This window comes from Bufo bufo, chromosome 2, assembly GCF_905171765.1.
Source record: "Bufo bufo chromosome 2, aBufBuf1.1, whole genome shotgun sequence".
NCBI lineage: Eukaryota > Metazoa > Chordata > Amphibia > Anura > Bufonidae > Bufo > Bufo bufo.
This window is the reverse complement of record NC_053390.1, coordinates 443,281,903-443,308,469: the sequence shown is the minus strand read 5'-3', so window position 1 is coordinate 443,308,469 and position 26,567 is coordinate 443,281,903. Positions and strand designations below refer to the sequence as shown.

The following is a 26,567-nucleotide window of genomic DNA, read 5'->3' as shown; positions in this document are numbered from 1 at the left end:
TTCCACTTTTCATTTTCGAAAAGAACAGTGAAAAATGAAAAAGTGGAATTGGTTGCTATGGGCAACTAAGCCAGTTCTGGAAGCAGCACTGAAAATCAATGGGTCTGTTTGGGAAAAAAAAAAAATGCAACCGTGACATGGCAATGAAAGCCACCTATTATGCATGTTTTACTACATGAATCCAATCGTCAATTAAGAGGCATAGAGTCTGAGCAGGCATTGAAACAATTTATTGAAAAAGGCACAGTCACACCCTCCACACAGAATATCAACATGGTCAGTGATCAGACACAGAATTAAAAAAAGAAATAAAAATAAAAAAGTACATAAAAAAAAAGAAAAAGAAAAAGAAGGAAATAAGAAAATATAAAGGAGGCATCTGAGCATTTCTACAGGACTATGTACAGAGCACACACCTGGTCTGGGTACACGCTACCTTACAAATATATGGAAGGGTTTTATATATTTTCCTTTATTTGAATTACTTTTAACCTCCACACTGCCATGCAATGTCTTGGTAAACAGAGGGTAGTTATTTTACCTTTTTTAAACTCCTCTTCCTCCCTGTATTGGGATTAAAGATGCAGCGCCATTTTGCAGAGACCGAGTTTCTAATCCTTTCCACAGTAAAGAATTAACAATATTAATTTACTAATGGGGGCTACTGAATGTTCAAGGGGCTTTTGGCATTATTGAATGGCACCAGAGTAATGCTGCTGAACCGGTATAACCTGAGCGGAGATCTTGGAGACCGCGGTGGACTAAGTGTAGCTTTTACTATGAGTAGGTTACCATAGCAGCTACTGGGTGTAAAAAAAAAAAATCAAAAAAAATCAATATGTATTCCTTGAGAGTGCAGTCTGGGGACCAAATTGTCACGTAGGGTCAACTGAGTACCATTTTATAACACTGGACAACCCACTCTAGTGAGAGAAATCTAACATTTATTGGAAACGGCAGCCTTAACAGGACCAACGTTCTTCCAAGGCCGTCCATGCCTCTGTTATAATGGGATGCAGCTTTTATTGGGCATTAAATGGGTTCTACGTGTCGATAAACCTTTAATATCACTGAAAACTAAAGGATGACATTTTATTCCCATAAAAAATAAATAATCCTTCCTGTCAGCAATTAGAAAAATATCTTCCAAGTAATGGTAGAAGCTAGAGCAATACTCAGTAAAAGGTGGAGGGCTATCTGAAAAGTTCCCTTCACCCAAATTTTAGAAAAGCACAGAAACCAACAGAACTGAACAAGAACTTATTATGGATGTGCCGCAAGAAGGCATCGGTCGTGAAGTAACTTAAAGGGGTTGTCCTGTAAACAGGCTTGGACCAGTGTAAAATAATACAGTACTCACCTTACCGATCCTCTAGCGCTCCCATTCTTGTTCTTCCACAGGTCCCTGCCAGTCTCTGCCCACAGGAAATGTGACCTACTTACATGGGACACACGAAAAGCGACCAGTGATTTCCTGTGTGTCGAGAGCTGCCAGGAAGTAGGGAACCGGGAAGTGTCAGAACCGGAGTGCCACAAGGATCGGCGAGCATCACTTATTTGGTACCGATCTGAGCCATTGTTCAGACAACCCCTTTAAAGTAAAAACCACCGTCCTGCAGAATGATGTCTGACTTCTACTTTGTATGATATTAAATGAGCTTCCTTTTTTCATAATTAATTTCAAAAATGAGTAAAAAGGACTTAGTGTGCCTGTCCCTAAACCTTGAAAAACCAGCGGCCGCTCCAAGGTTCAAGGGGCCGGTGTTGGTAATTTCTTCACATCAATTGAAGTTCAATGCATTTCCCAAAATACAGCACAAAGAACAACCTCCTCTATTGCGAGTGGTGGATGGGTGCACTTTATAATGGCCCCCACTCGTTCTCTATTGGATTACATTCTACTGCCATGCGACAAGGGAGAGGTGGAAAGAAAGCCAATTACACAGCAGTAAATAAGGGGCCAGCTAAAATCTTCTCCCCACAGTCTATAATCGAAACCTCTGCAAGGAAGCCTCACAATAGCCTTCAAATAATCTTGCTCCATAGCTGCATTTAAAATAAGCACTACACTAATGGATCACCATGGAAAGGTAAACTCTGTAGAAAAGATGGGGGTTGTGCTTTTAGTAGAAGTCAAATAAGCCAATTTACAATACAGTTCGCGGTACATTCCATATATGTACACATACATATACAGTGTGAAGAAATGCGTTAACCCCCTCGGCTGTCAGTGTCCTGCTTTTATTAACCCTTGGACACAAGAAGCTGTTCCAGTGCATGATGGGATAAGGCTCTACAATGTAACTCCACCTGGCAGTGCTAGAGTTACTACTGCGCTGCACCTTTATCCATCTCGTTTTCATCCGTTTTTAATCTGATTTGTCACCATCATCATCAGGCCGAGGGTCTCCATCGTGACCATTCTTGTCTTCCTTCTGGAGATGTCCTTGGGAGCCCAGTGCAGACAGGGAGAGAAGCCCGCTGCTGGCACTGACAGGCAAAGAGGGCCCCTGTAGTCCCACAGGTAGTGGCGTCAGCGGGAGGGCAAGGGCCTGGAGTTGGGACAGCTGATGAACTTGAAGTTGCTGCTGTATGAAAGGAAAATGAATTAAAAAAACATGTCAGCCTGGACAGTCATCGCTGCCAGAAAGAGCGACAAAAGGAAACTAAAACTGCCAGTCCATGTTTTAATAGTAACATGTCAGAAGTGTTGATGGGAGATCTGGACGGTGATACTTTCTATGGATTTGCACACCTGATACTCTGCCGATAAAAACAGAAGTGCCAAGCGCTCAGAGTAGGTCTCAACACCCAGAGTCCCACCGATCAGAACTTCTGACACGTCACTATGTCAAAAGTATAGCTACCCTTTAAAGGGAATCAGTCATCACAACCTTGGACTATTATGTGCAGTAATACATGTCTACTACTGTAGATGAGCAGTCCAGATCACAGTTTTTTTTATTTCCCTACTGCTCCCGTTCCTCTACCACTGCTGCGCGGAAATACACAGTCAGGACTGCTGTGCCAAGCCAACATAATGGAGAGGACTCCTGTGCGCATGCACAGCAGTCCTGACAATGTATTTCAGAGAAGCTCTGAGCAATGACAGCGGTAAAATAATAAATCGTGATCTGGACACCTTAGGTGCAATACTACCCATTTATTACTGGTTATAATCTAAGATCGTGGTGGCAGAGAATGTTCTTCTCAAGCTGTTCATGACACTCAGATTCTAATGCTTTATAAATAAAATATGAATAACTATTAGAACAATTTGCAGTTCCAGCTCGGGAAACATGCATTAGTTTGGGTAATAGAGGAAGTTTATTATTGATCTGGGAACCAATAGATGAGGTAAAAGTCAACCCTGCCCGATTGTTTTTTCCTGATGGCAACCTATGAGGGTCTCCTGATTCAGACAATGGTACAGTGCAAGCAGACTTTAAAGGGGTGTGCTGATCGTATGCAACAACCAGCGGTGGTCAGAACGATGGAAACAGCTGAGTGAGCTGTGCTACACCGTTTCTGTAACTCCTATAGAAGTGAATAGGAGCTACAGAGACAGCATACCTCATTGTGCTAAACCGTTTCCATCACTCCCTTTCACATTTATAAGAGTTAGAGAAACCGTTGTACCACAGCCTACTCGGCCGTTTCCACAACCTCAGCCACCATCACATATGACAGCTATTCTGATGAATAGATGAGAAAAACCCTTTAGTAGCACAAAAACTTAGAGGTTTTCCAGGATTGCTATGGTATTTAACAGATATACTCATGTAGTTGCTTTTTTCCCCCTCCAAACTGGACCCTCCTGATCCATAGTCACCATGTAAACAAACCACTCTCACTTGCAGACATCCTGTATGTAGCACTTTGTTGTATCCAAACAAACCCATCATGCACTCCTTTGTCTGTCACAGCATCAGCACTGCCCCAACACCCAACTAGTTTTATAGCTCCTCCCACCCAGCTAGTTACATACACACTCCCCGATCACTGCCCCTAACACCCAGCTAGTTGATAGCTCTTCCCACCAGCTAGTTACATAGACACTCCCCTATCACTGCCCCTAACACCCAGCTAGTTTTATAGCTCCTCCCACCCAGCTAGTTACATAGACACTCCCCTATCACTGCCCCTAACACCCAACTAGTTTTATAGCTCCTCCCACCCAGCTAGTTACATACACACTCCCCGATCACTGCCCCTAACACCCAGCTAGTTTATAGCTCCTCCCACCAGCTAGTTATATAGACACTCCCCTATCACTGCCCCTAACACCCAGCTAGTTTATAGCTCCTCCCACCAGCTAGTTACATAGACACTCCCTATCACTGTCCCTAACACCCAGTTAGTTACATAGACACTCCCCTATCACCCAGCTAGTTTATAGCTCCTCCCACCAGCTAGTTATATAGACACTCCCCTATCACTGCCCCTAACACTCAGCTAGTTTATAGCTCCTCCCACCCAATTAGTTATATAGACACTCCCCTATCACTGCCCCTAACACCCAGCTAGTTTATAGCTCCTCCCACCAGCTAGTTACATAGACACTCCCCTATCACTGCCCCTAACACCCAGCTAGTTTATAGCTCCTCCCACCCAGTTACATAGACACTTCACTATCACTGCCCCTAACACCCAGCTAGTTTATAGCTTCTCCCAGCCAGCTAGTTACATACACTCCCCTATCACTGCCCCTAACACCACCCAGGTACTTTATAGCTCCTCCCACCAGCTAGTTACATAGACACTCCCCTATCACTGCCCCTAACACCCAGCTAGTTTATAGCTCCTCCCACCAGCTAGTTACATACACACTCCCCCATCACTCAGATAGTTTATAGCTCCTCCCACCCAGCTAGTTACATAGAAACTCCCCTATCACTGCCCCTAACACCCAGGTACTTTATAGCTCCTCCCACCAGCTAGTTACATAGACACTCCCCTATCAACACCCAGCTAGTTTATAGCTCCTCCCACCAGCTAGTTACATAGGCACTCCCCTATCACTGCCCCTAACACCCAGCTAGTTTATAGCTCCTCCCACCCAGCTAGTTACATAGACACTCCCCTATCACTGCCCCTAACACCCAGCTAGTTTATAGCTCCTCCCACCCAGCTAGTTACATAGACACTCCCCTATCACTGCCCCTAACACCCAGCTAGTTTATAGCTCCTCCCACCCAGCTAGTTACATAGACACTCCCCTAACACCCAGGTACTTTATAGCTCCTCCCACCAGCTAGTTACATAGACACTCCCCTATCACCCAGGTACTTTATAGCTCCTCCCACCAGCTAGTTACATAGACACTCCCCTATCACCCAGGTACTTTATAGCTCCTCCCACCAGCTAGTTACATAGACACTCCCCTAACAACACCCAGCTAGTTTATAGCTCCTCCCACCCGGCTAGTTACAAAAGTTTGATCTAAATGTGCGCTAAGAGCTTCCATTGATCCATTTATAGTAGGTATAGTACCACTTGAATTTAGAATGATCCCCATTTCTCAGCTTTACTGCTTATATGTGTGTGCAGCCATTATTATTTTTTATTAGTTACATAGACAGTCCCCATCACTGCCACTGTTACAGTCTTGACACACCCATGGACATGGTCATGTGAGCACAGCCCAGAACAGAAGATAGGAACAATAAGGGTAAAAAATATAATACATTACACAGTTACAGCTACCTTTACAAATAAAGGATGTTAATCAGACAGGAAAATCCTTTTAATCTGCCAGGTTATTTTTTTTTCTTCTGGAAGCCATACCAACCACGTTTTAATTTTCGATCAGATGACAGCTAATGATAGATGAGGTTAGAACTTCACAGATATTTGTACAGGGAAATGCAGGGAAGACAAATAGCATGTCTCCTCTGCATACTGTGACAGATGCAGGCACATAGGGGAGATTTATTTAGACTGGTGTTTTATATGCCAATCTTAGACCACAAATTATTGGGAGTAAAATGCACCAAATGCATATATAATATTTAATTTGGCGCTTCTTGGACTGTCGCAAAGACAGACAATATAACAGCCATGACTTATGTCCCTTACAGTTCTGGAATGTACTGGATAACACCGACAGCATTATGTCAGTATGGGCCCGACACACGTTTGATCAAATATGTGCGCTAAGAGCTTCCATTGACTCATTTATAGTCGGTATTGTACCACTTTTATTTAGAATGACCCCCATTTCTTAGCTCTATTGTTTGTATGTATAATAGTGTGCAGCCATTTTCTTTTTTATCATCATGTTTGCTTCATGGATATGCACCTGTGATTCTGAAGGTTCTAGTCTAAATTTTCTTGTAGCATTATGTCAGTGTTATCCAATACATTCTAGAACTCTAAGGGTTACATAGCATCATAAATCAATATAATGCTATGCAACCCCGGCAGTGCTGGGAGGTCAGGCCGGGAGCTGCCGCAGACACACGCTGCAAGTTCAATACGTTGAACTCGCTGGTGTGAAACAGTAAATCTGAGCTATAATTTGCCCTTTTTTCTCTATATACTAATAGAAATATGCTGAAGCTTGCGGGCCCAACCCACTCCTGGTGAACCCATTTGGCTTGGCTGAATGTACAGGTAACAGCAATATTATGTAAGGCGATGGAATAACAACCCAACCTGGCAGATCTAGCCTTCTCCTGCTTACCAACATGTCTGGACTGGTGAGAAGTTTCTTAGTGTAATCAAGAACATTGCCTGATGTATCAAAGAGAACTAAGTCTTCAGATCAAGGGAACACTAAGAAAGACCTCATATCAAACATCTAAAAGCCCCAGCATATTTTTCACGTACACGAATGATGGAGTTCAACTCTGGCGCAGTCACTTGCTTTGCCCGCTCAATAGCTCCAAGGACCTGCTGCTGGTGCTACAAGTAGAAAATTCAAGATTGGTATAAGTGGCTGCATTTGTAAACCAGGCTTATAAGACTGCACAGGAATAGAAGATCATTACTTATATTTTTCTTACATTTTCCGCTACTTAGAACTTACTTTTCCTCAGAGAGAAAATAAGGCAAGGGAAGTGAGGTATGTGGGAAGAAAGCTCATGATTGCCACAGAAATTAATGGAGCCGCAGTGCGATTCGAAGGTTTGCTACGACTGCATTGTGCGAATCACCAAAAATTCAACACTGCTGGAGATTTTGTGATTTGTGCAGCAAATGTGCTAATAGCGCTGTGAAGCCATTTATTCCTATGGAAGCCCGCTACACTGCAACCTTTGGTTATGCGGTAACCAAAAAGACATACCCTTAGGGTCCATTCAGACATCCGTAGTGCATTGCGGATCTGCAATGCACCCAGCCGGCACCCCTAAAGAACTGCCTATTCTTGTCCGCGGACAAGAATAGGACATGTTCTATTTTTTTTCCGGAGAGGCAGACCGGAAGATCGGGGGCGTGCTTCGGAAATGCGGAGAGCACATAATGAATCTCCGCATCCATTCTGTCCTCAGAGAATGAATGGGTCTGCAGCCATTCCGCAATTTGCGGAACGGATGTGGACCCATTATATGGACATGTGAATGGAGCCTTAAAGTGTAACGGCCATTCTATTTTTATTTGTGTAATGCATAGGGGCAGTGATGCTGACCATTTTTGTAATATACTTTCATTACTGAAATTGTACATTTCTATTAGAAAAATAGCTCCAAAATGGCCCATTTTGAGCCTTAGAAATGCTCCTCTGTCTTCTGTTTACATAACACAGTCTCCACTGTTATGTAAACAGAAGACAGAGGAGCGTTGCTAAGGCTCAAAATGGGCCACTTTAGAGCTATTTTTCTAATAGAAATGTGCGATTTCAGTAATGAAAGTATATTACAAAAATGATCAGCATCACTGCCCCTATACATTTCACAAATAAAAATAGAATGGCAGTTGCACTTTAATCTAAAACACAGTATTTGGGCATAACCTTGGTGGTCCTTTGATTACATTAATTACGGGGTACTTGGCTTGGAAACATTAAGGAACGTTGCTTGAATGAGTATTCCACAATTATAACATTGATAGCCTGTCCTCAGGATATGGCCATCAGCATCAGATCGTCAGAAGTCCGACACTCTACATCCCCACCAATCAGCTGTTTTGGGGTGGCGCCGGAAGTACATAGCTCCATCCATTGTGTAGAGCTGGTAACCGCAGTTCTGCCCACACTGAAATGAATGGGAACAATGCTGCAGTTACAAGCTCCGTTCACTGCACAATGGATGGAGCTGTGTAGTTCCAGGATCACAAACAGCCGAATAATGGGGATGCAGAGTGTCGGACCCATGACGATCTAATACTGATGGCCATATCCCGAGAATAGGCTATCAATGTAAAAATTCTGGCATACCCTTTATAGGCTACATGCACATGACCGTATGTGTTTTGCGGTCCGCAAAAAAAAGGGATGACATTCCGTATGGAATCAGTTCTTTTTGCAGATCCCTTTTTTTTGCGGATCCATTGTAATAATGCCTATCCTTGTCTGCAAACTAGAAAAAAATAGGACATGCATTATTTTTTTTGCGGGGCAACGGAACGGACATACTGATGCGGACAGCACACGGTGGGTCCGCATCCTATCTGCAAAAAAACGTAACGGACACAGAAACAAAATACGGTCGTGTATGAGGCCTAAGGGGAACGGTTCTAAATAAAAGTTCTACACCATTCATTGAATCTAGATGACTATTTCTGTATCAGAAATATTCCAAGATGCCAAAAAACATCATTTCGACCACACAGGGAGGATATGGTATGGATTTTGTGCAGTGGAATTGCATGCAGAAAATCTTCATTGTATTACAGCAGCAGCAAAGTACATGAGTTTTTTTTATTTTTATTTAACAATCAATCCACACAGAGGAAAATTTTGACAACGGAATCCTCACTGCGGATTTCACTCTTCGTAATGCAGAGGGTGGAACATAATGTAATCTCACATCATTTACCTGCTGGATTCCACAATTTAATATGGATTTTGCTGCTGCAGAATCCCGGCATTAAACCATACAGTTATCCAAAGTGTAACTCATGCCCCCCACGTGGGGCACGTTTTACACTTTGGATAAACCCTTAGTGACCACCCATATGTGTTTTCACAGCAGTCACTAAGAGGCCTTAGGCTGGGCCACCGCTTTTTTACGGCGGCCCAGTCTAAGCGCTGCATGGGTCCCCCATGCAGCGGGGACCTGACTCTTACATGAGAGCCACAGCCCTGCTCTAACAGCTCGGACCGGCAGAAGTGCTGATCCGGGCTGTTTAACACTTTACATGCCGCGGGCAATGGCGCCCGCCGCATGTAAAGTGCTGACAGAGGGAGCAGACCCTCTGTCTCCCATCAGCACCCCACAAATGCGATCGTGGGGTGCAGATGTGTGTGAAGGCTGCCTGGGGTCTGATGTAGGCGCATCCTGCTGGTCAATGTCAGAATAGCATTGCCATTAAAATGCAACAATAGGTATAGCCCCTTGTGGGACTATTAAGTGGTAAAAAAAAAAACGCTTTACAGTCTTGAGAAGCGGCAATGCCAATTTTGTAAAAATTTTTTTAAAGAAAAATATATTTTTGCATTGCTGCTTCTCAAGACCCATAACTTTTTTATTTTACTTTCAATGGAGTTGAGTGAGGGCTTGATTTTTGCAGGACGACTATTTTTTATTGGTATCATTTTGGAGTAAATGGCTCTTTTTGATCGCTTGTTGCTAAGTTTTTTCTGTGGCAACTCAGAATAGATTAGCAATGATCTCTTTTTTTTAAAGAAAAATTTATTTGGTATCACTGCAATCGTACTGACCCAGAGAATAAAGATATTATGTTACTTATACCGAAAAAAGAACGCCGTAAAATTTATAACGTAAAAACGCAGTGGCAGTATTGCTGTTTTTCCCATTTTCCTCCAAGAAAGAGTTAATAAAAGTTAATCAGAAAGTTGTGTGTACCCCAAAATGGCACCATTAAAAACTACAACTTGTCCCGCAAAAAACAAGCCCTCAAAACTATATAGACGTAAAAATAAAAAAGGTTATAGCTCTTGGAACATGATGATGAAAGGAGGAAGAAACACGCTTGGTCAGTGAGGCCCAAAACAGGCTGGTCACTAAGGGGTTAAGATCGTTGCCACGAAATGCAAGACACTAGATAACAATTAGAGATGCAATATATTACACGCTGAATGTGGTGCTGGCACATGGCGTGGCCGTGGTTTTGGTGCAGCAAAAATAAAAACACAAAAAAGGGCTTTTTGCAACGACCTACCTGCATTTATGGTGCAGCAAAGGGAAACTTTTTTTTTTTTTTTTGATGTGGCAGCACCCTTACACTCGCAAAGTATCAATGACTGAATTAAATACAATAAAAAGCTTAACAAAACCTGGAAGGAGTTCTAGATCTGGTACCAGCGCTCTGGAGAAACGTACCTCCTGAGAGAGATAAGGCAACACCTGCGCACAGATTCCATTCAACCTCTTGACTATTTCAGCCTGGTAGACAGGAAGAGAAGAGAAACCACACATGGATTAACTTATTATAAGGCAAGAATGAGCAATTCTACAGAGAGAATTCATAAATCCAGCAAAGCCTGGCATTACCACTCTGCCATGTGAGTAACGTTCACAAATCACATGGTCTGGGGCTTTCTTTTTTAATAACGGACTTGTGTTGGATAAATACAGAGTTGTACGGATCAGTAAATGACAGGCTTTTAGTTCTACTGTATTCACATCCATATAACAGCACCAAAATATACACGTTCATTGCGCAGGGACAGCCTGACTCGGATCCTTACTAGCACTAGGACGTTAGCAGACCCTTTTCATGCTATTCGCCCTCAAATTCAATGGACCGAAAGGAGGATTTTTGCCAAACCCTAGCTTGAACAAAGGAGTTTGCATGTCGTTATTTTAATACATTGCAAACGGTCTTAAGATAGCAGCTTACTGCAGATCTGAACCACCAAGTGACTGATTGGCACAGACATCTTATAATAATATGGCGTGCAGGCTCTTATCCTGCTATTAGTGGGAAAGCTAGTGGCTAGTATGTGTGTGAAACAAAATGCAGCCGACAACTCTTCAGCATTCAGGAACGGTTATATTAAAAGGGGTTGTCCCACTAAAAAATAAAATAAAAAGATCTACTTTTTTTAATTGCATGTAAGTAAAAATATATATCGTAGTCACTGACTTATTCACCGAAATCAATCTGTATAGCGCCACCTGCTGTTTGTTTTTTTTCCCCTTTTTTTCTTGGTAAAGGTGGACGCACATGCTCAGTTTCATACTTCAACTGCCACCATCTCCATTGCCTGTTAGATGTTGTGACAAGGACAAGGAGAGCGATGCAGCTTAAAGGACACCTCCCTATGAGCCGAGATAGGGACACACCCCTGAGGTGCAGAGGAAAGAACACACTCCCTAAGCTGCCAGCTTGAAATACATCTAGCAGAACAATTGGAGCAATGATGAATGAGGATATCTGGATCCATGTGAGGTACAAGGCTGGTCCTAACTTTGTTAGAAAGAGATTGTCATGTACTATATGTCTGATTTTCGTTTTTCACATTATTCATCGGCAGACATCAGATCACTAAATACAATGTGGAACCCCTTCCTCATAGTCATGCACTTCTGCATTACAGAGCCAGGGGTTGAGTATGACAGTTTCTAGCACAGTTGAGACTGGCATGCTATGGCCTTTCATTACCTGGTGATAGAATGTGTGTGTGTGAGATTTCTGTAATATGGGCAGAACATTTCAAGCTTCAACAACTGAAAGCATTATGTTAGCAGTGAACATAAAAACAAAGTAAAAAAACCAACACATAACATAACATTGAGTAAAACAGTTCAACATGCACCGTGGTGCCTCTATGACACACTTATGTCCTGTCGACGGGACTATTTTTTCCGTCATGTATAATGGAAACAAACGGAACCATCATGTGCCCCCATAGACATGTATTAGGACGAAGAAAAACAGAATGCCTCTTATAGGTTCCGTTATAATGGAATGTTAGGACGGAATGCAAAACGGAAACCTTTAATGGAATTCAATAATGCTGATGTGAACCCCCACCGTAACCTTTACAGGTGAACTTAATGTGACCTTCTCTAAACCTTTGAATGCACATGTCCAGGTGTTCAGTGTTTCAGTACTTTTTGCACAACTTGCTGTTCTCTAACATCTCTAAATCGCCCAGTAAATCTCCTGGTTCAATTAGAATTGGTATTTAAACAGTCCTCCTCATCATGCTGCTCACATTTTGATATGATGAGACCAAGACGACCGCTAACAAATGATCATTGCGAGGCTTCAAGCAGGATATTCTCAGACAGAAGTGGCCACTGAGATGACACTGTCAGAGTGTCATCATCAGGTTGCAACACAGATACAGAGAGACTGGAAGAGTCACAGAAAGACACAGAAGTGAACGTCCTTTTGCCACATCCCACAGCAAGGACCACTTCATTGTGTACAATGCCCTGCAGAACCGGATGATTTATGCCACACAACTCCAGGCACATTTAAGGGAGGTGAGAGGCACCCACGTCAGACCATTCAAAACTTCTTACATCAGCGTGGTCTGCATGCTGTACGACCTGCAAAAGGTACCTGACCACATCACCAGGCACAGGCATCATGGTCTTGCATGGGCCAGGTAGCATCTACGCTGGATGAGGAACAAGTGGGCCTCAGTGCTATTCACTGATGAAAATCGATTCACGCTGAGCAGAAATGATGGCCGCCATTGATGTTGGAGACGTCAAGGAGAGCACTAACTGTTGTCACCAGACGAGCCTTTGGTGTTACAGTGTGGGCAGGTATGTCTAGTCAGTACACTTTGTGAATGGTACAGTGACAAGCCCATACTACTTGAACAACATCATTTATCCAGTCATTGTGCCTCTGCATGAACAACACAGGCCTAATTTCATCTTCAAGTATGACAATGTGCCAGCTCATCGAGGTCGCATCATTAGTCACAAGATTAGATGCTCTAAATTGTTAGTACATGGGGAACACAAGTACTTACTAAAACAGACATGTCTGGAGAGGTGACAGTTCCACTTAAAAAAAAAGTTTGTCATCAAAAATGGCATTTGAGGTTAATTTATTTTTCCAAAATTGCCTCCAAGACCACATACACAGATGTCAATATCAACTACAGGCATTGTGCAATGCAATACAGTGCAATGAGGATGTCACCATTGCTCTTGTTGCTTTCAAGCTCCGGCCCCCTTCTGTGCCCAGCCCCTCCCTGGCTGCTTTTATTGATAGGGCCAAGCGGTGGCAAAGCAGCGAGGGAGGAGCTGGCCTCAGAAAGGAGTGGAGCTTGGGTGCAACAATAGTAATGGTGACGCCCTCATTGCACCAAATACCCAATATGCATATTAAGAAAAAAGTATCATACTTCAGGAACGGAGCCTCAGATCAACAAACGAAAAACTGAGATTTTATCAGGTGAACCACAGCTATGTGTCTATGGAAACAGCTGGATAGGGAGGTTGCTGGCGAGAGGCTCTCTTTAAAGGTTCATTTCAGACCAGCTTTATGGTTGCTAAGAAACGTCCCAAATGAACAATGAGTTCCTATGGATTCTACAGAAACCTCTAGACAAGCACTCACCTGTTTGTGCATTTCAATATTCAGTCCATAGGACATTTCGTAATACTGGGAAAAGAGAAAACCAATTAGCATGAGTTATATACATGAACATAAGAGAAAGCATCAGTGTGATGGGATCCCCAACGTTTAAGGGGCTGTATCATCTGAGTCGTTGGTAGCAAATCAGCAATGTCAGATAGATGCGGGTTCCAGAGATGGGACCCGCACCAACCTCTAGAACAGGGCCCCCAAAGTGAACCGCCCAAGTACGGCCACCCTCCATTCACTTCTATGGGAGATGAATGCTGGCTTGGCTATTCCCGGTCACGGTGACTCTTCTAGAGATAGGTGCAGGTCCCAGAGGTCAGATCTGCACCCATCTGACATTGGTGGTAATATTTTGACTGGTATATACTTTGTACTTTTCGCTTCCATCCTATAACTGGGAAGAACTACATTTTATTTTACAGTTAAATAGTTTAAAGGGGATGTCCGGGACATTTAAAAATCTGGTAAAAACCATGGGACATGACAAAATAACATATTATTCAGCTGGGGAATCTGCTGCCGCTCCAGTGCGCCAGCCAGTCTCTGTTGCTGTCCTGTGGTGATGAAGTTGCGACCACCCACATGTGACCACTGCAGCCAAACACTGTCCACATTATCTTTAATGCAGGAAAGCAACAGAAACCCATGGGAGTAATGGCAGACTTTCCAGATCATGCCCCAGACAAGCCCTTTAAATCATATGTTGGTCAGACTGGGAGCACCAAGCATAGACTAACCTTTATACCCATCTCTATGAGAGGATCATTTACGCTTTACCAACTTCTATCAAACATACGATTCAGCAACCTGAAAATGTACTGAATCTGATCGTAAAGGAAGTGTACGCCATGTGGCGACTACTGCATATAGAACGGATGTAGAAATCGGACAGCAAATGGTAAGAAGGTGGCAGAGCACCGGTTTAAGGGCAATTTACAAACAGATGGTCAAAATCGCTACGTGGTCGTCTACAAGTCTTCACACTATCCGAGAGTGAGAGAATTCTTTCACACCTTTGGGCATCTGCAAAATGTTAGGATCACAAAGATGGACGCTGCTAGTTTAGAATAACCTTGCCAGGGCTATGGTTGCGGCCATTTTATAGTTTGCAAACAGCAACAAAAGGGCCTGAAACAGTTAAAAAAATAAAAAAAATCTGGCGTCTGGGAAGCTGCCCCCTTCACCTCCTCCCTAAAGTCTGACCTCTTTGTCCCAGAAAGATTTGCAGTCAGACTTACACTGTGCCCTGGCCCTCTCCCCTCCCCACCCTCTAACAAGCAGCTGTCTGGAAGAGTGAATGAATGGCATAACCCCACAAGAGAGGGATAAGCCAGGAGACCTGCTGAGAGGGGAAGAGCAGGGGGGCGGAAGGGAGGTGGATTTATTTTTTTGGCAGCCAGCTCTCAACTACTCAAACTCTGGTTTCTGCTGCTTCCAAGTCTTGGCTATCCAACATAACCTCTTCTTTCCCAGCATAGGTCAGGAGATAAACATACTGATCTTCGGCTTGTGGAATCTGCAGGCAGAAATACGGGCGATGCCAATGATGCCTATGCACAAGCTCTGCTTGTTTACACTTACTGCCATTATGGTCCCTAGAGGTGGATTTTAGGAGGCAAGGATCATTACCCCATATAAAAACAGGAAGGTTTCTGTAATTGCCCTCAGGGGTTAATGCCGAGCAGGAGCACTGGTGGCTGCTTAAACATCTGCAGCTACATCTTGGCAGACATAATTAAAGACCTAATTGCCCTGAACTGAGAGAGAGTAAAGAGCTTCTCCTAGGGGATAAAAATAAGGGAGGCCTCCTAAATTGGTCACAAAAACTTGGCGTTAGCCAAGGACCCTCGAATGAGAAGCTGGCCTCTTAAGCGGGAAGAAAATCAAGCAAATTGCGTTAAAACATGTGTAAAACAGAGAGGCTGTGCTTTACTGGATACTGGGAGAACCCCAAAGTCTAAAGCAGGGGGTTGCTGTCTGCTGGAATGACGTCTCCATGTCAGCTCTATGACAGGCAACTTACTAAACTCCTGAGCACAAATTTATATATGTTCATCTTCCAAACTAGCTCATATACCCCCCAAAATGCCCCGACAAATTTGCCCTGCCTTACCTTTCTTGGCTCATGAAATCCTGAGATCAGTGTCACCAGATGTCCAGCTTTGAAATCAAAACCTATGTGTTACTCTATAGGTTTAGAGAGTAACGCAAAAAGTTTTTTTTCCCAAAGTACGTCCTGCTGGTGATCTGAGTATATCTCGAGTAAAGAGGAAAGGTAACAAAGCACAAATCTGTAAGAAATGTTCGCTTCCGAAATCACCCCCCCCCCCCACAGCCGATTACCAGGAGAAGCCGCCAGAACCTACACAATTCATAAGAAATTTAGTTTTACATGGGACCCATGGGCGCTTATGTAATACAATGATGAAGCAGCCCCCCTGCTCTGGCTGATTGAGGGGAAGCCAAAGAAGAAGGAACCCCCTCTATGATGTCTGTAATCAAACAGACTACTACTAAAATTACGTCTACACAGCGCCACAGAAAAGTATTGCAACTCGTGTTGAGCGAACTTGACCATAACTCATCTTCCGTGGTAGCGGAATCCAAACTGGAGTTCTTAGATATCCCGAACCTTGTACGCCGAACTTGAAAACACAAGTTCGCTCATCCCTACTTGCAACACAAACATGTGCGCGACTTGTCTGCAACTTGCGAGTATTTTACGGCTGTGAAAATGTATCCAAATCGCAGATGAGCAGCACGCGACAGTCTATAGAGTAAAAGCCACGTGTAACATGCGACTTGTGACACTAAATGCAGCATTTCTAGATTTTTTGCAACTATTGTGTCACAGCATGCTGCACTGCGACACTATTGTATTAGCATTACATGAATTGTGGCACGACACAATTCTAAGGGTTCAGCTACACAGTGACGTGTTGCACTACACTTTATGTTAGGTTTGTGAATGGTGTTGCAATACAACACGCAACACACTGCGATAGTTGCAAAAGATCCAGACATCTCAGATTTTTGTCGCTGCTGCTCGGCGTGAGCTGGCTGTGCTTTCACAGCTAAATCACAGCTCTAAAATAGTCACGCGACAGCAACACGCTACCATGTAGCACAGCCCTAAGGGTATGCCCTTCTCCGTGGAACTTTTAGCGCGGGTGTCTTTGCCAAATTTCGCCGCGAGGTTTCTGCCCGACATTTATTTCAATGGGAGGCAGCTATGAGGATAGCAGAGCTGCGGCTTTAACCTGCCGCTCCACAACTCCTCAGCGCTGCCTCCCATTAAAAAGAATGGGAGGCAGAAACCACACGGCTGTGGCAGGATTTCGGCACTGCTGTCTGCACCAAAATTCTGCGGTAAGGGCCGTTCACATGGTGGGATTAACAGGCAAAGATTATGTTAGGCATCAGTTGCATCATCATTTTCCATTCTTTTGTACAATTAGCACTTAGAACATACGCAGCTTAAATTTTCGACCACCTGAGAAAGCTGCACTAGGCCGATTCACATGTACTATGTAGGAGACCTTACATGTCTGTATGACCACCTGTTCTATACTAAGGTAGACACCAGGAATGTTGACCGTCTCCACCCTAACCTTTGAACACAAAAGGCCACATGTTGCTGTGAGCACTCCACTTTGGCTGGCTTTGATAAAACGCGTCTTTACATGCAGCCGTTATTCAATATTGCAAAATGAAAATGTGGTCACAGTCATCAGGGTGTGCGGCTCTCGATGGCAACCCCTTTTTCAGTGCAATATAAGGCTCCATTCACACGTCCACAACGTGTTTTGCGGATCCACGTATCCGCAAAACACGGACACAACAATGTGCATTCCGCATTTTGCCGCCACTAATAGAATATGCCTATTCTTGTCTGCAATTGCGGACAAGAATAGGATATGTTCTATTTTTTTCGGTAACGGAATTGCAGATCCGAAAGTGCTGTCCCATAGAAATGAACAAAATTGCGGACGTGTGAATGGACGCTTATTGAGCGATCTCTTACACACAAAGCGATTTGCTCATTGAAATTTTGGATATTCCTGATAATACACTATTTCAACTATCTAAAGTAAGCACTTTGGAGTCTCACACACAACTGTGCTCAGTCTGGGAAACACGGACCGTTTGGTGGCCACATATCCCAGACCGACGGCCGCGTGTCTTCTGACCCAGACTGACTGCATCATAAATTACTAGCAGTCAGTTTGGGCGACAGGAGCTACCATCAGCCTGGGAGATGCGGAGGGCACACAGCCTTTGTTTCATGAACCAAGCATGGTCGTGCCGATTTGTGCAAATTGTAAAAACCTGTAAGGCCACCCCTATAGCCCGGTAAAGCTTTGTGCACACATTGCAGTAAGTGACCTTTAGATTGCCATTCAGCGCTCTCCAGTCTTCATTGGCGAGGCATACAGACACGTATGATAGAAGGAAGATGTCCGACACTCTTCCTTCTCACTACTCACCATGACGTAGTGCCTCTGCATCTCCGATTTCTCGCTGGCCAGCTTGTCACATTCCAGCTTAAGACTGAAACACATAAATAATCTGTTAGGAGAGGGTCACTGGTGTGAGGAGAGCGGCCTGCTGACATTTATCCAGAATGTGGCACCGATTTAGAGGAAATGCTGCCTGTCCTTTCCATCTATAGGAATTTCATTACAATTCTCACATTTTAGAATTGATGGGATCTTTTTATAGCCATCCGAGTTTGTGCTGATATTTGTAGATTTGATGTTAGATCCCAGCCATGGACTTTATATGGCCGGATCTATAAGTAGAGATGATAGCTATGTGACGGAGAATGTCAGATTACGTGCGGCAAGCGGTGATCCTAGTGTGTAACCCAGTATTCCAGGCGTCTCTTTGCGCACTCAGCCATATCACTTGATCATAATAGACATTTTCACTTAAAGGGGTCGTCTCATGGCATATGGCTAGGATACGCCACCAATGTCATCTATCTGTGACGAGAGGGCACCAGACATGCGCTGTTGCCCTCCTTTCATTTCCAGAAGTCCCATAGATAAATGGAGCTGTGGCCGGGCTTGTGCAGTGTGCTCTCCATTAGTGTTGAGCGAACTTGTGTTTTAAGTTCGGCGTCTAAAGTTCGGGTTATCGAAGAATCGCGTTATGGATTCTAAATTCCGTTAGGGTCCGTGGTAGCGGAATCCATAACGCGAACTTTAGACGCCAAACTTAAAACACAAGTTACATTTTCCTTTACTTTGGGGGGCCCATTCTAGAGATAGGTGTGGGTCCCTATCTGACATTGGTGGCATTTTCGAGCAATATGCCAACAATGTCTGAGGCAAGACAACCCCTTTAATATTTATTTAATGCAGGGATCAGCGCAGGGGCGTAACTAAAGGCTCATGGGCCCCCGTGCAAGAGTTCAGCTTGGGCCCCCCTTCCCTCAGTGCTTTGTGTGTCTTCTTATGCGGCACAACTGTCTTTGGGCCCCTTCAGGCTCCTGGGCCCGGTAGCGACTGCTACCTCTGCACCCCCTATAGCTACACCCCTGGATCAGCACCCCGCCAAAATGCCAGTTGTTGTGAAACTACTACTCCCAGCAAGCTTCATTCACTTCTATGGGAGATCTGAGAACACCCAAGCAATTGCGCATGATGGGAGTCAGTTTCACCACAACCGAAGCGCCATAGGTTGCCGATCCTTGCGCTAATGTAGTAAGGAGCTACAGGCCAATAAAGCTGCATCACTATATAATGGACAGAGATGTAACTTTAATGTTTGTGGTTCTTTCTGCAGGATTTCCTGCTGTCAATGAACAAATATATTCTTATTTACACCCAAAATCTGTATATACTGCTTATTCTATGCAATCCTCAGTGAGCCAACATGCTGCATTCTAGACTGATACACTGTACCAAACTATAGGACAGGAAAGAGATTTATGTTTAAGGGTTCTTCCAGAGTTTGATACTGAAGACCTATCCTCTGGATAGATCATCAGTATGTGATCGGTGGAGGTCCAACACCCGGGACCCCTGTCTATCAACTGTTTAGAGTAGACAGCGGCGCTCTGTTTTTCCCTAGGGCGAGTGACGACACGTTCATCAGTCATGTGGCCTAGGAACAGCTCGGCCCCAAGGGAATGGGGCTGAGCTGCAATACCAAGCACAGCCACTATACAATGTACGGTGCTGTGCTTAGTACGGCTACTTTCACACTCGCATTTGGTGCGGATCAGTCATGGATCTGCACAGACTGATCCGTTCAGATAATCCAACCGCACGGATCCGTTTGTATTATCTGTAACATTGCCAAAACTGATCTGTCTTGAACACCATTGAAAGTCAACGGGGGACGGATCCGTTTTCTATTGTGCCGGTGAAAACGGATCCATCCCCATTGACTTACATTGTGTGTCAGGACGGATCCGTTTGGCTCAGTTTGGTCAGACGGACACCAAAGCGGAATGGAGACTGAACTGATGCATTCTGAGCGGATCCTTTTCCATTCAGAATGCATTAAAGGCGAAACTGATCCGTTTTGGACCGCTTGCGAGAGCCCTGAACGGATCTCACAAACAGAAAGCCAAAACGCCAGTGTGAATGCCGCCTAAGCTGCGAGAAGGCCGTGGTGCATAATCGGACCCCAAACTATCAGATACCGATGACCTTTCCAGAGGACAGCTTATCAGTAAAAAAATTCTCAGAAAACTCTTATGTTGTTTTCACACTTAAACTCCAGAAAATTTCCGGATTATCAGGTCTGGAGATTTACTGGAGTTGGCCTTTCACACATGTAGCCATCACCCTGGAGATGTTCCATTTACCGCTGTTTTCACACATGTGCTCACTCATTTAGTACTAGGGCAGATAGTGTGGACATTTGCATTCACATATACAACCCCCTGGGTCAATTCCAGAAAATGCCTGGATTCCACTCTAAATGTGAATGGGGCTGTATGAGACTTCCAAAACAAGACCATGAAAACGGTTAATTATGAAAAACACAAAAGGACTGATTTACTAAGACTAAATTGGCGTTTCATATACCAATTTTAGTAAAACGTCCACCGGAGTAAGACGTGGAGAAGGTCTTAACAGGCCAAATCTACGTGATCATGGCCACCTGGAAAATAAACCTATCTACGTCTGTGTAAGATCGATCCAGAGGTAGCAGAGGGAGCTGCAGTGACAGTTGCGTAGCACAGTTCATTACAGTAGCAGAGCCTTGGCTGCGGGCCAGGATTTAGGTGTCTGTGGGAGGAATATACAAGGGGCCTGGTGAGCATGCGGGCTGGATGGCATGCACTCATTAGACTGGATGAGCAGGAGGCCGCAGCACACTGAAGGGAGCATGCTAGAGAAGGAATATACCTACCTGTGATACTGCGCCTGCAGCAACTGGAACTCATCTTTAATGCGATCACAGGAATCCGAGGTGGTGAACTTGAGCTGCTGGGGCAGGTGAGAGGAGCCCTGGGAATGAGAGAAGAGACATGAAAGGACGGCTAATGGACTTGTACAGCTCGACCACCGCCCTGGCACTTCACACCAGCAGGGTTTAAATGAATGCTCCAGGTACACAGCGCTTTCATAAAGCTGCTCACGTTCCATGTGGGAAGAGACGTTTATGGTATATATACTTCAAAAAAAAACATCACCTTGAAAGCCAGGTTCATAATTCCTCGGGGAATTGCATAAATAACCATTCCTTAAAGTAATATCACGATCTCTCCATTAAGGCCTTAATCACACGTCTGTTCGTGTTCCCCATGGACAGCACACGTACCCATTGATTTTAATGTGCTTATTTACACATCAGCGATTTTCCACAGACCCGCAGAGACATGGTGTGGTGCACACCAAACACGTCCACTGGACTAGGTCTATGGGTGTGCGAAATACGGATGGCATCCGAGTTCTGTGAGTAGTTTTCACGGACCATTTCTAGGAGATACTGGAAACTAATTTTCAGCCTAGCAGTGCACATGGAAAAAACACACAGACCTCTTCACGGCTGAACTGGCGTCCATCTTGTCACCGATGTCATCAGCCTAAGGCTACTTTCACACTGGCGTTTCTGAGTCCACCTGTGAGATCCGTTTCAGGGCTCTCACAAGCGGCCCAAAACGGATCAGTTCAGCCCCAATGCATTCTGAATGGATAAGGATCCTTTCAGAATGCATCAGTTTGGCTGAGTTTGGTCTCCGCTGCGCTTTTCAGGCGGACGCTAAAATGCAGCGTTTTGGTGTTCGCCTGACGATGCTGAGCCAAACGGATCCGTCCTGACTGAGGCTACTTTCATACTGGCGTTTTGAATTCCGTTTGTGAGATCCATTTTGAACCGTTTGTGAGATCCCTGAAACGGATCTCACAAACGGAATTCAAAAGGCCAGTGTGATAGTAGCTTAAGTCAGGACGGATCCGTTTGGCTCAGCATCGTCAGGCGAACACCAAAACGCTGCAAGCTGCATTTTAGTGTCTGCCTGAAAAGCGCAACGGAGACCAAACGCAGCCAAACTGATGCATTCTGAGCGGATCCTTATCCATTCAGAATGCATTGGGGCTGAACTGATCCGTTTTGAACCGTTTGTGAGAGCCCTGAAACGGATCAGTTCAGCCCTAATGCATTCTGAATGGATAAGGATCAGTTTGGCTCTGGATGCGGAGCCAAACTGATCCGTCCTGACTTACAATGTAAGTCAATGGGGACGGATCCGTTTTCACTGACACAATATGGTGCAACTGAAAACGGATCCGTCCCCCATTGACTTTCAATGCAAGTCAAGACGGATCCGCACCAAACACAAGTGTTTTCAGCCTGCAGTTTTCGTAGAACAAATCCGAACCCCTTCATTTCTATGGGGTCACAAAAAACGTGAGCCGCACATGGGATGTCATCCATGCCGAAAATGAAAGAACGTGCCCTGTGCTTGTCCGTTTTTCTGGACAAAAATAGGCATTTCTACAATAGGGCCCACAAAAACTGCGGGATGCACACGGATCACATCTGTATTTTACAGATCCACAATTTGTGGACCGCAAAACGGATACGGTCGCCTGCAGGAGGCCTAACTCTGCTGCTAGAAAATGAAGGGCAAGAAATAAAAAATAACCCCCTTGTAGATCACCTGAACGCTCAAAGTGATTGCGATAACTACAGTATATTAGGGGATCGCTCTTTATGCAGTTTTCTACAGTCAATAACATGCCAAAAGTCCAGTGCAAAAATAAAGGTGCAATACATGGTACAACATAAGATTATAATGGCGTCTTACTACATGGTAAGGTGGTCACGGTGTGACCTGCCAGTTGCCGCCACACAAAAGTCGGAAGAAATCCAAACCTGTTGGGCACATTCACTATTTATTAGGTGCTGGTTGCCATCTAAGGCTCCGTATTTTCGGTCTGCACCCTATACACATTTTTTCAATGGGGCTGCAAAAAACCTTGTGCGATTTGCATCCGCATGCCTGTTCCGCGGCCACGAATAGAACATTTCTACAAGAATTTAAAAAAAAAAAAAAAAAAAGGCAGCATGCAACGGCTGGTATCTATGTTCTGCAGACGGCAAAACACATGCGGTCATGTACATGAGGCCTCAACGTCAAGCGGCCAGGTCACCCCATAGCCCGAGTCTAAAGCAAACAAGATGACCCCCCCCCCACAAGACGGATCCGCACCAAACGCAAGTGTGAAAGTAGCCTTAAAGGAACGGCCTGTACATGAAGGTCACGTATTACATAAGCTGCTAGGGGTTTGTATTGGATGATATGTAAGTGCCATCTCCGCAGCGGGTCAACCCCAATAGCAGGGGCCACCGATATATCTGCCCGACATGTCAATTATTACCGATCTGATACCACGAAGGCCTTGTGCACACGGCAAAGCCTGTACTACAGCAGCACATGGAGTGCCTGAAGTATTAGAGAGCCGTCAGCGATCAGATCTAAAAATAATTCGTCATTTTTCACAAACTGCCCCCGTAGACGCGGATTGGGGGTACACGCATGTCCTTTCAGCAGCAATGGAAAAAAAAATCTGCATTGATAATCTGCCATATACTGTGCAGCAGGTCAGACATCACATCAGGGAAATTATGGGCAACTTGCAAGCATTACAAAGAAAAAGGCTTGGCATAGAGAGGGAAGCTGGTCCCTGCTAGAACATAGGCACCACATCCATGCGCGCACACACACATACATACATACACAAAGGCACTGGCCTGTCCTCACCGAGTGGCGGCTGCTGCTTTGAGGAAACATCATGTCCCACTCTGGCTCGGGTCTGTGCAGATCCTGTACCCAGTGTCAGTGCCTCCAGCACCAGCCTCTCCCGCTGGTCTGCCAAAGATCAGTGCCCTCAGCCCTGGCCTTGACAAGCTCGGTTACCCTTTGTCTCCCACTCCTTCGCCCGTGCTACGTTTTCCTGTCCCAGACCTCCCCGATGCTTTGCCCCGCTCTTTCAACCGGTTCACCCCCCTCCCCTCAGGCCCCGGCCTGTCCCAGCTCTGCGCCTAGATCCCTGCTCTCAATCTAATCAAGATCCTTTTGTTTAATGGCGACTGCAGCTGAACGGTTCTCTGGCGCCCTCTGCAGGTCGGCGCTAGGAGCTGCGCGCACTTACAACAACTTCCTGCCCCTGAAGTTATCTCCTGTCATGTGCCCAGCTTGCCTTGTATCTACCAACGCTGCCGCTGGCTTTAGTACACGCCATATTTTTACCTGGGGGCAGAACAGGCAGCACCCGGAATCAACATTCACCCAAGGGGTGCCCAACCTTTGTGGGCAGGGAAGTAGCTAAAGGCTCATGGGCCCTGGTGCAAGAGTTCAGTGAAGCACATAGCCTTCATGCTGCCTGTGGCAAAAATTGAAATGGCAACCCCCCCATGCCAAATTCTTGACCTAACCCCTTTCCTCCAGCCAGAGGTATAGTTTGACCAGTATGCACTTTCTATAAGGCCTCATGCACACGACCGGTGTTCTGGTCTGCATCCGACCTGCAGTTTTTGCGGCTCAGGTGCGGACCCATTCACTTCAACGGGGCCGCAAAAGATGCGGGCAGCACTACGTGTGATGTCCGCATCCTTTGCTCCGTTCCATGGCCCCGCAGAAAATAAATAAAATAGCATGTCCTTTTCTTGTCCGTTTTGCGGACAAGAATAGGCATTTCTACAATGGCCCGCCCGTTCCGTTCCGCAAATTGCGGCTTCTGACCGCAAAAAAATGAAACGGTCATGTGCATGTAGCTTAATACTGGTGTTTTCTTATGCACCACAAGGGTCTTTGGGCCCCTCAGGCTCCTGGGTCCGGTAGCAACTGCTCCCTCTGCACCCCCTATAGCTACGCCCCTGTTTGTGGTGTTTTTAGCAAATCTCCACACCTGGACAGACGTGCAAAGTTATTCTGATTTCCTGATTGGAGTCGGGAAGGAATTTTTTATTCCCCTAAAGTGGAGAAAATTGGCTTCTACCTCACAGGTTTTTTTTGCCTTCCTCTGGATCAACTTGCAGGATAACAGGCCGAACTGGATGGACAAATGTCTTTTTTCGGCCTTATGTACTATGTTACTATGTTACTATGTTACTATGTTACTTGCTCCCCAGCCTCGGCTGCCTTGTTCACGTCCTCCACTGTCACTATCCACATTGATGCCGCTGCAGCCAAACGCTGGCCACAGAGGTGACTTGCACACCATGGGGAGGGGGAATTTATCATGAGAAGAATATTTGAAGTCGGTTTTGCTTCCGTCTGCGTCGGAGTACTTTGTGCCACATTTATCAAATGTCTCATGTTACTTGATAAATTTGTCTTATCTATAAACGTAATACCTTTGTCTAGAGAAGCTCCTCCACTTTTCCTTCTCCACCCTCCTACTTGAGTGAGACTGCGACTATTTCGCGACTTTTAAAAAAAGTCTCAATGATAAATCTGGAGTGAAACTCATTAACGTAGCTAACCACACCCACTTTTCCACCACATTACTGTAGTGAGTGGTGTAAAAATGCAGTAAGTTGCAACATTTTTATGTAACTAAGTACAAAAAGTCACAAAAGCCCTGTTTTGCAACTTTTCGAAGCCAGAATTCTGGAGTGAAGGCATGATAAATCAGGGCGCTTGTGTCATATCAACTGGTGACGTGAGAAAAGGAGGACGGGTCACTGCTATGACCAGCCATTGGCTGCAGCGGTGTCAAAGCGGATGCCGACAGCGGAACATCCAAGTGAGGCAGCCAAGGGCAGGGAGCAAAGGAGCTTGGACCCAGTGCCAGGGAACAGTCAGTATGCTGACCCCCATACAATGGATCAATTCACTAATTCTTGGGCCCATCAGTCTGCAGAGAATATCACAGCATGCACCATCCAGCTTTTATATTTTCAAATGAACTGATCTGCAAAAAAAAAAAACACCGCACACTATCCTACACTTTAAGGCTTCTTGCTCACGAATGTTTTTTTTTTCCGTTTACATTCTGTTTTTTGCGTTCCGTATACGGTATTCATTTCAATGGGTCCGCAAAAAAAACGGAATGTACTCCGTATGCATTCCGTTTCCGTTTTTCCGTTCAAAGATAGAACATGTCCTATTATTGTCCGCATAACGGACAAGGATAGTACTGTTCTATCAGGGGCCAGCTGTTCCGTTCCGTAAAAACAGAATGCACACGGACGTCATCCGTATTTTTTGCGGATCTGTTTCTTGCGGACCGCAAAATACTGAAAAATCCATACGGTCGTGTGCAATAGGCCTAGGGCCTTATTAGCACTTCCGTTTTTCACTGACGTGTGCTGTCTGCATTTTCTGCGGACAGCATACGTACCCATTGATTTAAATGTGTCTGTTCACATTTCAGTATTTTTTACTGGCCGTGGGTCATTGAAAAAATCACGGAGAC

General features: G+C 44.9%; 1 protein-coding gene across 2 annotated transcripts; it reads right to left on the bottom strand.

Moving 5' to 3' along the window:
• Positions 1 to 207: 207 nt before the first annotated feature.
• On the bottom strand, positions 208 to 24,226 carry TLE5 (TLE family member 5, transcriptional modulator). Of its 2 annotated transcripts, none has more exons than XM_040417498.1 (7): positions 23,909 to 24,226; positions 21,052 to 21,149; positions 18,168 to 18,231; positions 13,654 to 13,698; positions 10,446 to 10,508; positions 6,832 to 6,906; positions 208 to 2,588 (listed from the first exon to the last, which is right to left on the bottom strand). In XM_040417498.1, exons 1-7 carry the CDS (start codon positions 23,939 to 23,941, stop codon positions 2,370 to 2,372), a joined length of 597 nt encoding a protein of 198 aa, XP_040273432.1. In that variant the 5' UTR covers positions 23,942 to 24,226; the 3' UTR covers positions 208 to 2,369. The 2 variants fall into 2 exon arrangements, with proteins under 2 accessions (XP_040273432.1, XP_040273433.1); XM_040417499.1 differs by having other exon boundaries at positions 208 to 2,585; positions 23,909 to 24,225.
• Between the last annotated feature and the right edge of the window lie 2,341 nt (positions 24,227 to 26,567).

Coding starts and splice junctions, on each gene's coding strand:
- TLE5 (XM_040417498.1), bottom strand. CDS start 23,941: ATGATGTTTCCTCAAAGCAGCAGCCGCCACTCG. Junction 10,509..13,653: donor ATATTGAAATGCACAAACAG/GTGAGTGCTTGT, acceptor CCTGTCTACCAG/GCTGAAATAGTCAAGAGGTT. Junction 2,589..6,831: donor AGTTGAACTCCATCATTCGT/GTACGTGAAAAA, acceptor CCTTTCATACAG/CAGCAACTTCAAGTTCATCA.